This window comes from Aethalodelphis obliquidens, unplaced genomic scaffold (assembly GCF_003676395.1).
Source record: "Aethalodelphis obliquidens isolate GAN/ISIS:26980383/991018 unplaced genomic scaffold, ASM367639v1 scaffold28, whole genome shotgun sequence".
Taxonomy (NCBI): domain Eukaryota; kingdom Metazoa; phylum Chordata; class Mammalia; order Artiodactyla; family Delphinidae; genus Aethalodelphis; species Aethalodelphis obliquidens.
In genome coordinates this window covers 3,192,080-3,208,117 of record NW_020837972.1, presented here as the reverse complement: position 1 = coordinate 3,208,117, position 16,038 = coordinate 3,192,080, and the positions used below count along the sequence as shown (strand labels likewise).

Here is a 16,038-nt window from a genome sequence, read left to right as displayed (position 1 = left end):
TAATTAGTGGTTCTGTATTTAGTGAAACTGTTAAAGCCTGAACATTTAATCCTGATTTAATCAAAGGGGATTTTTACTTCTGAAATAGATTTACAAATGAACTGGTTAAAAATGGGTTTTGCTAAACTCAGAAATTTCAAGCATAAGACTTCATTTATATACTGTGACAGAGTTGCCATTATCATTTTAGTCTCTTTAACTGTACCATGACAAAGGGTCACAATTATTAAATCATATCTAGAAAGAACTCATTCGGACTTATTACTTTATTAGCTAATGAACAACAGCTGCCTAAAAATAGGGCTGCTGGTGAAATTAATCCTCCTGCTCTTAGTCGTCCTTGATAAATGCTTCCACATTCACCAGCAAGGAGCCGTGATTTCTTGGGGGAATGAGAAAGCTGGGCTGTCTTATTAATTGAATGCCCCACCGTGGCGGAAGATTTGCTGAAAGCCGACATTAGCTCCTTGATCTGATCTATGGTAATGCACCTCTCCCACCTCTATTCACTAGACTTTCACAACCTAGTGTCTTAATTGCCCTGTTCCCACAGAAAGAGATCTTACCTGCCCCAGGAGCAAGCAGCCAGCTGTACAGGTAGCCTGCAGCCAGGGAATAGTAAAGCACTAGTCCCCTCTGGCCATTAACCATCTCTAAGATCTGATCAATAGTGACTGGGGAGTAGGGGTCGGAGTCCTGCTGTCCTGTCTGCCGTTCTACCAGGAGATCTGCAAACGCCCTTGTCCGTCCTCTTTCTGCCACGGCCAGGGCTTCATCATGATGGCCTAGAAGACAAAGGGATAGGCTGGGAGTCCACGGGGAGTATGATTATCAGAGAGGGTTATCAGGTACAGAGACCCCGGGCAGGCAGAAACCCCACTGCCTCTCCACGCCAACGTGTGGCAGACTCTCAATGAGACTGTTTCAAATTCAACCCCCTGCCTCAGATGACAGGTGCAGTGACCACTCTACTCAAACCCCACATTTTCAGATTCCACCCCACCGTAAGCCACCAGGCTTCCCTGTCTGGCAGCCACACCACAGGAAAGCTGACTGTTCAGAGCAGCCATCCTCAGCCCTGCCCACTCTCCCCCCACATCCTGAGTTACTCCCCGGCCTCCTGGCTTCTGACCCCATTCACTTGGCTCTTTGGACCTGATGTTCTGCGCTCTGGTTACCCTCTCACTTCCTTGCTCAGCTTGGATTCTGATTTGGCCTTGGCAGATGAGCCCTCTAGGACATGGCTCTTGACCACCTTTCTATTTCTCCTCGATGCAGCCCCTCTGTGCATCACATTGCCCAGCCCTGTTTCCACTTTTCCACCAAATTATACCTCTGTGCCCTCACACATGCTGGTCCATCTGCTCAGTGTGCCTTTCCCCTGTTTACTGAAAACAAGGAATCCCAATAGCTGTCTCGCCTACCTCAAAGACTAAACGAGGCCCTATATGTGGAGGTGGGTGGTAGGCATTATTCAAAGCACAGTATATATAACAAGTGACATTATAATCACTAGAGCTGATACCTCATTCCATTCTGGGCTCCCACACACTTGCTTCTCGTCTCTTCTCATTCCCATGGGCAAAGGGTTCAAACCTCTGAGGTCTCTAATCCTATGAAACTGCTTCTCTCTTTCAAGCTTTTCCTCAGTCTTTGGATCCAACCTCCAATCCCACTTCATCTAAGAAACTAGTCTGTAATCTAGTTTAAAAGCTAATGCTCAAATATGAGAGCACAAAAGATAAAGCAACATCCTTTCAAGTTAGGATTATTAGAAGGAACACAATGCAAAGGATCTGCTTACATCATAAATATACAAATGGAAGAGTTGCTAGAACTAAGGTCCAAAGAGAGGGCAGGCAGAGGCAGGAGACCAGATGCTGCAGCCCCAAAGCCCTTCAAGGATGCCCTGCTTCCTACAGTCTGAGTATCAGTAGAAAGCGGGGATTTGTATGTATGTGCAAATGTCTTCTTTTACCCTATTAAGTTATTAACTGGAACAGCAGGGACGATTTCTGTACACATTGGAAAATTGGCCCCAAAGTGCTAGACAGACTTAACACTGTGATTATAGTAGATAATAAACTGTAATCGCAGGCAATGAGCACAGTTAATAGATACATTTTTCAAGGGGAAATTTGAGTATTCATACCCATAAAGCAAAGGACAGTTTATTGATAAGGCCTCAACATCCAACTTCAAAGACATTGTTAATTCCAATGAATACCTCCTTAACCCAAGTTCTGGGTTGGGGAAAATGGTCTGCAGAGATGGACAGGCCTGAGGAGAGGGAGAGGACGGGGTTGCTGGAATAGGGTGGCTGAAACAGTTAAGGCCCGGGTAAGGGAAGGTGGATACTGTCCCAGTGCAATGCAGCCCACAGGCCTGGGAGCGTTGTCACTGACTATGTCACAGCCTTGGCAGCAGACAGTACAAACATTTATTAGACAGCAACATTAAAAGATGTGTGGCAGTAAAACAGGAAGAGACCAGTGTCTTCTCAGGTTCTCAGAGGGAACCTGGTGGGAGCACCTGCTTCAAGCATCCCTGTCTCCAGGACACCTTCTCTGGCTCCTGGTCTGTCTACCAAGCCACTTCGTTCCCACAGCACCCGAGTCACTTTTACTCTAGTGCCAATCACACCCTCCTGGGCTCCCGACTTCTGTCTCCTGATAGGCTAAGAGCTTCTAGAGGTCAGGAACTGGGACTTCTTGACTGGCACTAGGCACACACAAATATTCGTTGCTTGAATGAACGAATGTTCAATGGCTGCGTTGTGGTTGTGGCTTCAGTCTGCTGTGACAACAAATCATATTTCATCACAGCACTCACTAAACGACTCAGACACAGGGGTGCACGCACACAAGGTGGGAACCCCCGCTGCTCTCACCGAGGCTGACGAGTACTCGCTGCAAGGCCTGGTAGGAGGATGTCTGCAGGTCAAAGAGGGAGAGCTTGTAGTCCGTGCTCAGCTGCACCTCGTGTCGGATCGTTTCAAACAAGGCTGATGCTCTATAGAGCTGCAAGGAGGGGAAAAGAACGTTATCTGTTTTCCAGAAACCACTGTCTAGCCGTTCACCGACTAGGGACAATTTTTGCTCACATCTTGGTACACAACAGAAAAATTGTTTTAAGAGATTTGAAAGGATGAATCTTTTTTTCCAGGTAGGTCTTTGTGGACCTGAAAAGGCATCAATTAGATCCTACTCAGTAAATTATAGTTTGTGTAATCAATTTTTGACAGACAAGGGGATCTAAAAGACAGGGGTTATAGACTCATAGTCTGAAACTTGTGGAAAAAAATCAGCTATGAACGCGATCAAGTGCTGATTTTGATTAAAACAAACGAAAAGCCTCTCCTCTTGTCATCAAGTAATTCACCACCCCAACGCCTCACAGTACAGAAGGGCTGGAACTGGAGCAGGTGAGGGGGGAGCCAGGCAGGAGACGCCTGAGGCTGGGGGGAAACCCTGACGGCAGCTGCGCTCTCAGGAGGAAGGCTTCTTGCAGGCAGTTCAGCTGAACCAGATGCTGCTCTGCACAGCAGTGCTCCAGGCAGCCACATCCACTCACAGGCACACCCTGGGACCAGACACACGACACTCCTAAGGAGACACTGTCCTGCTGCTCTAAGGGGACCACAAGGTCAATGGGACAAGGCCTTTCTCTGATATTTATATGTGGAAACAGTATCAAATTTTTAATTCATGCAAATTTAAAGAATAGAATTCTAAGGCTAAGGGACTTAGACTAGGAGAGAGGAATGTATTCCCAACCCTGCCACTAATTTGCTGGGTGACTTTTGGTAAGATTCGGAACCTCAGTTTTTTCTCTGTAAAGGGATGGTTATCACTCTACCTCACAGGGTTATTAAGGAATAAATCCAGTCAGTGAAAGTACTTTGAAAACTATAAAGCGCTATATCAGTACAAACTTTAATTTTTGAAACCAGAAAACTAGAGAATTAATTCTTTAAATTGTAAAACGTCGTAACATCCCAGGATGCTGTGGCACAAGTTCAAGCATATCGTGTCCTCACTCCCTGTGAGCACCTACGACGGGAGCCTGGGCTCACCAATCCCTGGCCCCCTTTGCTAGCACAGCGCCCTCCACAGCAAGCGCTGCCTAAGCAGCTGAGAGTGTGATTTTAGATGCCGTCTCACAATTCCTCCAACCTGACAGAGGAACCCACAATTCCAGGGATCTTTCTAATTTGCAGAGCCGGCACAGAGCAGGTTTCTCTTCAACTATTTGTGTGCACGCAGAAACATGAACTTTGTGTGTGTGTGTGTGAGAGAGAGAGAGAGAGAGAGAGAGGGAAGGGAGGGAGAGGAAGAGGGGAGAGAAGCATCTAGTGATATAACTAGAAACCCACAAAGACAGTAAATCCAATAATTATGAATTCTTGGATTATTTACTTCTGTCATACAATGTATATAATTTCATATTAAGGTTTAATGAGGAACAATAGCACATAATACAAGAATTGCAAAGAAATTATTGAGAAATCTGTCATACAAGTGAGTAAGAGTCTTTACTATGGTTCAACACTTCTGGGCTGATACAGGCTGGAAATCTTGTATGTCAAACCCAAGAGCACAGGTCAACACCCTCTAGCAAACGTCATCACTACTAGGATAGTAATCCCAAGGTCTTCCATGCTTCTAGAAACAAAATCCACTCGGGACAGGGTTCTCCTGCTCACCTGATGTTGGGCTTCCTCCAGGTTCCCACTCGCCCAAAGGGAGAGGCCAAGACCATGGCGAATTTTGGCTTCATCTTCTCTTCGGCCCAGCTGCTCTGCTAACCTTAAACCTGAATTCAGATAGAGAAATTTTGAGGACACATAAAAGACAATTCCATCCTGCCAAGGAGTTCTGGAGCATAACTCTGGCTCAGGTGTATATGAAGAGTGTTAGCAACGCAGCTAGTTAAAATGCAGGACAAAAGCAGAATCAGCCAGGGCAGAGTAAGCATTTTTTTCAAATTCTGTGTTGGTAGTGACCTTTCCAGGTCACTCCAAGTTGCCCCAGCAAGAGCTCAGGTGATGGCTATCAGCAGGAGACAGGTTTGCAGGGCAGGCAGAAACACTGAAACAAATGGAACCTAACTGGCAGCCCTCCCAGCTGTGAAATCCCTAGCTTTGCAAATGAAAACTCCTGGCCTATAAGTTTACCTAACCCAATTCTCTGGCTGGCAAAAGTCTTTCTTGAAAGTTCCATAGTCAAGTACAGAAGCCCAGCTACTACTCTTTCCTATCACATGTGCACAGCATCCAATCAGTGTTGACGAGAGACACATCAGATGTCCTCCTGGAAGCAGAATGCTCACACCGCCTGACCCTGCCTTCTGTTACTGAGGCCGCTGAGGCATTTCGCATCCAATCTGCCTTTCCTTTAAGGCTGAGACTTTGATGTGCCTCAGCGGGGTTGCAGAGCAAGAGCTATTATGAGTTGAAAGCTTTAAATGAGATTGTTCTCATTCTAATGGCCTTCAGATAGGCACCTGCAGTTTGGGTCACTTACTCACAGGAAGCTTCTGGATTTCAGGACATCAGCAACCTCCAGAGCTTTGTGGGAGTCAAATCTGAAGGCAACCATTTATTGTATTGGCCACTAAGCAGTTCTCGGCATCACTTTGCCCTCATTATCCTGCTCTCTGTACATAGGAGTTAGCTTGTGCAGAGACAGCAGGAAAGCTCCCACACTACAACTGCACACACCAAGGAAGGACTTCTTCTTTCTAATCTAATTCAGGGTGCATGGGAGCCTGTCTCTGAGCATGCTGGGCCCACACAATTTCAGACTTTCGAAAAGGAACTGAGTCAGTTGAGAGACTAATAAAAGTGATACTCGGGTTCAAACTCATAAAATATCATGCATCTCAAAATGCACATAACTCAGAAAACTTAGAAACAGCAGTTTAAATTTAAATCATGTCACAGGGTAACAAAAACAATATGTATTTACAAATTATTCACATTTTAAAATACTTCATAGAGTAGGAATAGAAATAAAAGAAATGGTTCTTGGGTGAAAACCAGGAGGAGACCAGTTGTTTTAACCTTCAACAAGCTAACCATATTCATTCAGCAATATAGCTCTCCCTGCTAGGCCTGGGCCTCTGAGTTGGAAGTCAAAGTCATTGAGGCAGCTCCTCCAGAAGGTATGTTCTGTGCAAGGCGGGACTTGACTTTGCTCCCTGCTAGATCCCCAGCGTGTAGGACACTCCCTGGCCCATAATCAGAAGTTCAACAATGAAGAGCTAAAAGCCCACTGGACAGACATGGTATCTGTCCTTCCCCAGTTCCTACCTGCTTCTGCCTCTTAGGAATCTGACCCATCTATCCAGCCCTCCTGGAGCCTAGTTTGCCAGAAACTAGTTACATGACTCCAGGTAAGTCACTAAATTGCTCCAGCCTCCCTTTCTTCAGTTGCAAAAAGAAAAGAAGCTGGATGAGACCAGTGGTTTTTATCACGGGTAACCATACAAATCACGTAGAGAGCTTGTTCCAAAGGCTCTGACCAGGCCTGCCTGTGAGATTCTACTGCATGTGGGCAGGGGGATGCTAGTACACAGGCCTGTCTGAAAGCCAGGAGGGAGACAGAGTACCGAAGTGGTTTCCAACTGAACTGTCCCCTCACTTCAAGAGGCTGCAGACCCAACTCAGAGCACTCAGAAAGGGCCTCCCAGGTGTCCTGCACCTGAAACAACTTATGCGAAGAGGCATCTGGTCAGGTCCACGAGGTACACCAGACTCTCTGGTAGAGCACATCCACGAAAAAGACACTGTGGAGATGGCGCGATAAGAATTTAGATCTCTGCAAGACTTAAAATTACAACAGTAAAAATAGAGTTTTCCATAAGTATAGAATTATGTTACAATATCTCAGGCAAAGCAGCTGCTTCATGAAAATAACATTTCAGGAAGTACCAAAGAACACAGTTGAAAGGTTGTCATACACTGGGTCTGAATTTAATAGTTTTCACATATTCAATTGAAAATCGCCCCCAGTCTGTTAGAATTTTACCAGTCTAGTTTCAGGAAACCAAAAGCCACCTCTCATATTTAATGCATTGAGGCAGAGCTCCCACTGAGTGGGAGCCAAATCATGTCTGGGAAGTGGCTTCTAGCCTCTCAGTAATCTCTCAGCCTGCAGGCCAGAGCAAGCCTGGTCTGTGCAGAGGACCACAGCGACCATCAGCCCCTGGCCCATTCTCCACTTCATGTGCTGCTTCCCTCTCTCCCAGCTTCCAGCTGGGGATCAGAAGTAATCGTGGACATGACTGCCCCAGCCCTGCTCTGTTCTTGGGAGGTTGAAAGAACTGCATACAAGGTCTTGTGTGGTTCCTGAGGTCAGGAAACCTGGGCTGAGCCCCATGCCACCACTGACTGACCGCATGGTCAGGATCAAGCCACTGTAATCTCTGAGCCTCAGGTCACTTAGCTGCCAATGGGAATAAAAAGATACAACTCTCATGGTTACTATGAGAATGAAATCCAATTAGATAAACTATGTATGCCAAAAAATTTTGGAAACTATAAATGACAGTTTTTGCTTGAAATCAGCAACCATTTCCTTTTACTAGTGAGCCAAGAACACCGTATCTGCTGTTTTTCCCTCCCAGGATGACAGGATGCCATGTGCCCGTGTGAGAGGAAGTGCTTTCCAGAGGAGGGTTCCAAAGGGGTGGAGGGCAAACACACTGCTGTGGGGCTCCTGCTTGGTGAGGAAGGAAGCATCCAAGGCCTGACTGTGCGCAGGTAACTGCATGGAGCCTGCCAGAGAGGAGAGGGGGTGGGGGGAGGGGGTGAAAAAGAGGGGAGGGAGGGAAGCAGTCACTTTCTGGGCCTGCCTGAAATAAGCCTACCGTGGCACCAGCCCAGCACGGTGGGTAACCAGCACCAGGAAACCTGGCTGATGGCTTGAGAGACCCTCAGACAGGTGGTTCTGGATTAGACCCCGGCTGCCACATTGAAATGGACTTCTACACAGCTTTGATACAGCTTATTTTCTAAAGGGACAATGGGCCCGGAACAGCTGCGCATTTTTCCTCTGATTCAGGCCCTTAACTTGTACACTATTAGATCTAACTTGACCTTGTGTAGAATGTGTTTTTTGCTCAGCAGAGGGCTCTGAAAAGCAAGGAGGCTGTCAGCTCCTTGGACAGCTGGCAAGCAGAGCGAGACAGGCTGGGTAATGCATCCTGGACAGTGGAAAGCCTTTGTACTACTAAGGAACACCCAGTGGGGGACACCATGGTTTTGGAGTTGAACTGATGATGTGGTCTCTGAGATCCTCACTCCATGCAGAGGTGGCCACTCACACCGTGCACACCTCCTTCTGAGCAAACTGTGAGCTCTGTCTCAGGGTAGACCGAGAAGCCGTGACAGACCTTTTCACTTACCTTCCTGCAAGTACATGACTGCCTGGGAATAGTTCTGCAAAGCATGATGGGTCCTTCCAAGGCTACTATAAGACACCGTCTTGGCCACCAAGTCGTTCATCTGTGCAGCGATGCTCAAGTGCTGTTCTTGATAGACCACAGCCCTCTCAAAGGTGCCCAGGGACTCGTAGGTCAGGCCCAGGTTCCCATAGGCCCGTCCCTGGCACGTGGGGTTGTTGGTTTCCTCTGCTATCTGCAGATCCAGCTGGTGGTACTGCAGGGCTGTATCGTATTCCCCCATCTGCTGGTAAACGCCCCCCAGGCCACAGGCAGCATCACTTTCCAGAGCTCGGTCTTTCATCTCTCTAGCAATGTTCAGCTGGCGTTCAAGGCAGGAAATGGCTTGTTCGTAATTCCCTAATTGGCTGTGCAGACTTCCCAGCTCTCCATAGGCCTGGGCTTTATTGAAGGCCTCCCCAAGCTCATGGGCAACCACGAGCCTCTTTTCAAAGCACACAAGGGCTTGCTGCAAGCTCCCCATTGCCCTGTGGGGGATGTAGACAGAAAAGCAATGATATTATTTTGTGCAGGTGCAGACATGCTAAAGCCCCTGAGAAAATGAAAAGCATTTGTCACTGTCACTTACTATAGAAGCTCTTAACTTCTCTTCTAGCTAAAATCTATCATGTGCCCTTAGAGTGAGATGCAGGGGAATTTCATAATCTGGAAAGCAATTCAAAAGTCATCCCTTAGTGACCTTCCCAAGAGCTTGAGATTCAATGGGATATATACCCCAGAGGAAACATAAAATATATTAATAGGCACAATGATAGCAAGTGAACTGTTTGGTTCTTTGGGCCTCCCAATTTCCACTACTGCTTAGACTATGTTTTTGAAATCACTTTACAATGGCTATAAATCTTTCACCCTTAGCTTCTCAGAGCACTCTGTGGGTGATGATTTAGTCTGACCCTTGCCCTTCCTCCACTCCAGGAGCCCTAATCCCCTGCCTATCTGGAGAGGCCGTATATTCTGCAGACACAGACACCTTCTTGGGTTGCCCACGTTCAGAAGGAAAGCACCACCTTGGCCAACAGTGTATCTTTTTGTGCTGCTAAGAGATGACACGGTAAGAGTGAGAAGAGCATGGATTCTGGCGGCAGACCAAGCCAGTTGTGTAGGACACATGAACTCCTTTTCCTGAGCTTCAGTTTCTGGATGCTAATAAATCCCACATCCCATAGCAGATGATAATAAATGTAGACTAATACGGGATTGCTATAAATATTAAGCAAGATATCTATGCAAGGTGGCTAGCATGACAGTATATGTTTATTCACTCCCACTATTATGAGGTGGCTTTCCCTAAAAGCAACAAAATGGGGTCCAGGTAATTGGTGGGTATAGGTGTTATATTAATGAACACATCCATATAATGTGAGGGGCATTCAGAAAATATAAGTTAGATCAATTCATTCATCTTTCCCATTCCTATTATCTCTTTTATTCTGCTCATTATGATGTAGTCAAAAAGGTAGTGCATTTGGAGTCAGAGAGCCCTGGGTTTAACCTCACCTGTCCCTTTTAAGCTGTGTAATCTTGGACATAAACTCTGGGCCTTAGTTTCTTCCTATATAACATAAGGGTAAAAATATACCCTGCTAATTTCACAGAATTATTGGAGGAACGAAATGAGGTATGCATGGAAATGATTTGTAGTCAATAAGCTGCCATGCAGACATTAAGTGGCCATTACTTTCACAACTGCTCTTTGTGCAGGTTTATCAACCACATTTGTCCTCTCATTTTTACCTGTGTCCATTTCCCAGGCCCCGGTAAGCCTTGGCTTGGTCTTGCATGCGATTTAGACTCTGGGCAACAGATAAATATTGTTCATAGTACTTTATAGCTTCCTCATAGTCACCCAGGGCCTCGTAGCAATCCCCCAGGTTGCCATAGGCCCGGCCCCTGTCGAGCACAGACTCATTTCCACTCAGCTGCTGCAGCATGGCCAGCTGCTGCTCGAAGTAGCCGATGGCTTCTTCCATCACATTCATGTTCATCTTTGTGATGCCCATGTTGCCATAGACCTGAGCTTCTAGACTCGGATCTTTCAGCTTCTGCCCTAGATCCAGCTGCTCTTCATAACACTTGAATGCCATCGTGTATTTCCCAAGGGCCATGTAGACGGCTGCCAGGTGCCCATGAGCTCTGCACTCTCCCGGCAAGTCGCTCAGCTCCTGATATACCTCCAGTTCCTGTGTGTGATAACCCAAGGCCTTGTCGTGTTTCTGGATCATTCGGTATGCGGTGCCCAGGGCTGCATATGCACTGGCCTCCAGTCTTCTGTCCTTTACATGGTGAGCCAAGCCCAGCTGCTGCTCATAGAATTTTATTGCACCACTGATATCTTTTTTACAGATGAATATATCGCCCAGGTTCCCCAGGGCTCGAAATTTAGCCTGGGAGTTATTCAGGGACTGGGCTAGGGACAGTAAGTACTTCTGACACTCTTCGGCTTTGTTAAAATTCAGCAGAGCCTTGAATGCTAAGCCCAAGTTGCAGTAGGCTTTTGCTTGGCTCAATTTGTCATGAAGGTCTTTGGCCAGGGCCAGATCCTGCTCATAGTACTTCACCGCCTCCTGGTAATTTCCAAGGCAGTAATGGGCGTAGCCAAGATTGTGGCAGACCTTCCCTTCTCCTTCCATGTCTTGAAGCTCGGGAGCAAGCCGGAGGTACTGTTCGTAATAGGGGGCGGCCTGGACGTACTCCCCTCGAGAGCAGTGGAAGTTGCCCAGGTTGCTGAGGGCCCGGGCCTCGCTCTGGATGTCACGCAGCTCCCGAGCGATGTTCAGGTGGTTCTGATAGTGCTGCAGGGCCCGGTCGTGGGCACCCAGGGCCTGGTAGGCCACGGCAAGGTTCCCGTGTGTGGATGCCTGTGAGGCACGGTCATTCACTTCCATGGAGATCTGCAGCTCCTGCCGGTGGTACTTGACAGCCTGGTCGTACATGCCCAGAGCATTGTAGGCATTGCCCATATTCCCGTAGGCACGGCCCTGGGCGGCGTAATCACTCAGCTCCTGGGCGATGCACAGGTGGGTCTTGTGGAGTTTCAGTGCAGTATCATAATCACCTTTCATCTGGTGTATGATTCCTGAGAAAGAGAATAAAACAATAGAAAAGGGTTGAAATGACTGATTAGCAATATAGAAAAATGTAATTTGCAACTCGATTTATACTCAAATACAATCCAGATGAATTAAAGAATTTAAAATAACAGAAGGTAGAATTAAATATTTATCAGCTCTCCAGAGGGGGGATAGCTTTCTAAGCTTCAAAGCAACAGGAATAAAAAAAAAAACTGACAGATTTGGTTACAAAAATAATAAGTTTTATACTATAAATATATATCTAAAATTAAAAGGCAAACACAATACTGGAAAATATATGAATTATACAAAAAAATTCAATAGCTATCGTGTATAAAGATTTCATTTGTTTCATTAAAAAAAAAATCAAGACCCCAATTTACTGAAATAGGCAAAAATAGTAAAAGTGAGCAGACAACTCACATCCAAGGAAATACAGAGTAACCACAGGGGGAAATGTTAATTTCTTTTAATAATCAAAGAAATGCAAAATAAAGCAACCCTGAAGTACCATTTTACTTCTACTAAATTAGCAAACAAAAAATTTAAACAATACCCTATACTGACGAGGTGGCCCTGAAGCTGGTAAACACATCAACTGCTGGACACAAACGGGAACAGCCTTTGGAGGAGCAGCATGGCAAGAACCACACACGGTGCTGCTCAGACCCTGCAATCCTGCTCAGGGGAATGTCTTCTAAGGCAAGCATACAACAAATGCAAAAGCTGTATGCATAACAATCTTCACTGCACCATTATAGATTAGTGGAAAATCAGAAACATCTTCAATGGCAAACAACTTGGGGATTTTATAAGTACATTTTGGTATATCAACTCATCAGGGGATTATGCAGTCATTAAAAAGATAATTACGAAGTCTATGCAGAAAAATGGGGAAAAAAGAGTTCTTGCAATAATGTTAAGTGGAAAAAGCAGAAAACAATGCTGCCCGCTCCCTCACAATGACTAGGAAAATGAATCTGTGCACATGGACAAGACCTCGAGGGTATTATGCAAAAATAAAAACAGTTGCCTTGTTAGGTGATAGGATTTGAATGGTTTTTGTTCCAGAATTTCTTGTAATTCTGCTATCTAGCTTTTACAGTCAACAATAACAGCACTTCAAACAGCCCTCATAAACTATGCTATAGCTGCTAAGCTAAGCTGTTGTTTTTACAAGCAGTTCAAAATGAGATATATCATAAATATCATAAATATAAAGTAGTTCCAAACGAGGGATATAATAAAAGTAACTTGGGAAGCGCCTTTAAGGACAGCCTGGTTCGTTTCAGTTGGGGCTGGGATGGGGAGGCACAGAAAAGGCGGAGGGATCTAGTATGCAAACAGGTTTCTCTTCGCCCTTGGTTTTGAACATGCTTTTCTGTGCATCAACGTGTGAACTTTGCACTGGTGACCAAAACCTGCAGAAGTATAAGAACTCAAAAACACCAAGATGGGTTGCTAACATGTCTGAACTGAAAATAGAGGCACTGAGAAAGCAAGCTATCGAAATCCAGCCTCTGCAATTTGCTTATCTCTACACCTTTCATTCCTTCCTTCCTTCCTTCATTTACTTACACACTGACCCAACAAATATTAACTGAATATTTATTGTGTACTAAGCCTTGTGGAGGGCAGCACACAGGGAGAGAAATGAAGACACGTGTCTGCCCTCAGAAAGCACACAGGGTCATAAGGGAGACGGTCATGAAACAAATAATGTCAATACACATAATAAAAGCTGAAGTGAGCGGGGGCGTGGGAGAGAGAGGAGCATGCCAGGGCCACTCCTCCGGTCCTGACTTCCTCCCCTGCCTGCAGTGGAGGTCTGCCCTGCCCCAGGAGTCGTGCTGAGCTCTGGGTCCAGCCATCTGTATGACATTAACTGGATTTAGGGCACTGGATAAATCATTTAGCCTCTTTGAGCTTTTTTTAGTTCATCTATAAATTGAGTTAAATAATAATCTTGATACCAACCTTAGAGGATAGTAATGAGGATCAAATGAAATAATGTATGTGCAAGTGCATTGTAAACTATAAGGTGAAATTCAAATATTAGTTACTGAAATTACTATATGCTTCTAGGGGAGGGAATTCTCGAGGTGGTAGAGATTAAACAAACTATGGTAATTCTTCTGTGTATTTTCTTTTATGAGTAAAATATTTCATAGTTTAAAATAAGCAAATCATGGTACTCTATATTACGGAATAACATGGTGCCATTAAAAATGGTGAAGTAAAAAAAAAAGATGAAATAGAAGTTTATATACTGACATGGGAAAAATTATAATATATTAAGGGGTTATATGGGCACAAACAGTACACTTAATAAAAACATTAATAGGATGTATGTATTTACATACATGTTTATACTTATACATACAGCATACATTTTTTACAAAGGTAACAGTAGTGATCTTTGAGTGGTGAAATTTTGCTTATCTGTGTTTTAAATGGTTTTTCTATGATGAAACACCTGGTTAAATATTACTCAAATTTTTGAAACTCTGCTCTAATTAGAGCAACATTCCTGAGGACTGGAGATGTCACTGGCGTCCTAGCTGGAAAGGTCAGGTTTTCAGAGCCTGTCTCAAGGTTAGAAACTCTAAGCTGCCAAAAGGCACTACCTTAGCATCACCTGAAGGAAGCCCTCTTAGTGACAGAAACATTTCAGTTCTGAAGACCTGAATGCAGCCTGTATCTCTAAATGGCTTTTATCTAAAGAAAAAACTTGTAGGTTTCAAATTTCCAAGTATCCTTAGAGGAAATGAATCATTTATTCCCTCTCTCCTCAGCTTCTGCATAAGGAGAAATAAGGGGCAAAATACCTGACCCGCCATGAGTGCAGAGTCATGAACAGAGCCAGAGCTGGGGAGGGCAGCATGAGTGCCCACACATCCCTCTGAGCACTTTCCCCCCTAGCAATGCCTTTACATTGATTTTTTTTCCCACAGCTTTCGGATTTCACTGCAATGATTTTTTTTTTTTTTTTTTTTTTGCTGTACGCGGGCCTCTCACTGTTGTGGTCTCTCCTGTTGCGGAGCACAGGCTCCGGACACGCAGGCTCAGCGGCCGTGGCTCACGGGCCCAGCTGCTCCACGGCATGTGGGATCTTCCCGGACCGGGGCACGAACTCGTGTCCCCTGCATCGGCAGGCGGACTCTCAACCACTGTGCCACCAGGGAAGCCCCCACTGCAATGATTTTTAAGCCAATATGATCACTGATTGGTTGCTAAGGTGGTGTTAAGAGGAAGCAAGCAGTGTGGGACCTTCAGAGAAGGAAACTGAGGAAGCTCAGGTTTTTTGTATGCACCCTACTGCTAAAGAAACAGGTCACCTGGCTAGCACCCCATCCTCCCCACTTGTACCCCATCCTATAGGAAGCTGGCTAAGTATCTGGAAGGCACACTATAATGGAAAAGGCACAGAACTTTAAGTCAGAAGTCCCGTTTACAAGCCTGGCTCCCACCTCATTCAGCTGAGTATCTTTGAGACCCTAAGTTCTGTCTCAGAGCCTTTGTTTTCTTTTCTTTTTTAATTGAAAACTCTTTGGTGTTTTTGGTTTTCTTATTAATAAGGCCAGGTTATAATCATCTCAAAGAAATGGTATGAGAAACACAGTAGTGTATATCAATAGGCTTTGCTAACTATCGCATGCTTCCTAAACACAGTATGAACGGTATTCAAAGAGTGAGCGTTCAAAGGAAAAGTAATTCCATTTCTCTTGCTCTCAGGGCCTCAAGAGTCTGGCTAGTTAATAGGGAGCAGTTGGGATGATAATGGCTACCCAGGGTTCAATGATTTGTGAAAGAAACTGCCTGCTGGTTACAGCAAAATGATCTGACCCCCAGCCAGTTTGCCCACACACTCCCTTTCGCCCCCGCCTTCCCCCTCAGCTGACACTTCCAAGGGTCTCTAAAGCATAGGAAGATTCTCAAAACAAAGACTTCCAGACACAGGCAAGGGTAGAGGAGATGGGCCGGCTGAGGTGGGAATTTTTTCTTCTGCCCTTGTGTCCGCTCTGTCCCAGCCGCTGCCAGCCTGGAGAATTCTGAACGGAACATTACACACTCTTGGCAGCTCTTCTCTTTGTTGAAGCAACATAAAAGCAGCCCTGAGAGCTGCCAGGAGAGTGACTGCACATGCTGAGGAGATAATCTGCAGATCCTCCTTCCCTTTCGAGACCACAGCTTGATTTTCCAGGGCTGTCACTCAGATGAAGACTTACAGAGGGCATGCTAGGTGACAACGTGCTGCAGGGAGGGGAATTAAATGAAGATTAGTGGGGCAGAAGATCCTCACAAAGCCCAGTTCTCACAGGGCATGTAGAGAAATGACACATGCTTATGGATTTATACATCCATCCCCACAGTAAACCTCCACCTATGCATCAGGAATGGTCACTGCCATAGGAACAATAAGAGCTACTGCAAAGACCTGTTGTGAGGGCCAAGGAGTCATGCTTATGGGAGGCTAGCACAAGTGCCTGGGACATAGTAA

At 45.5% G+C, this 16,038-nt stretch overlaps 1 protein-coding gene across 2 annotated transcripts in view; it reads right to left on the bottom strand.

Annotated features, from left to right (window-relative positions):
* The window catches only part of TTC28 (tetratricopeptide repeat domain 28), a 603,177-nt gene that overhangs the window by 93,336 nt on the left and 493,803 nt on the right, over positions 1-16,038 (bottom strand). For both annotated transcript variants that reach the window (XM_027124409.1, XM_027124410.1), the window contains 5 exons: positions 10,201-11,542; positions 8,410-8,933; positions 4,706-4,815; positions 2,891-3,020; positions 567-785 (listed from right to left, as the gene is read on the bottom strand). In XM_027124409.1, coding sequence (XP_026980210.1) covers positions 567-785; positions 2,891-3,020; positions 4,706-4,815; positions 8,410-8,933; positions 10,201-11,542 — 2,325 coding nt within the window. The remainder of the gene's footprint in view (positions 1-566; positions 786-2,890; positions 3,021-4,705; positions 4,816-8,409; positions 8,934-10,200; positions 11,543-16,038) is intronic.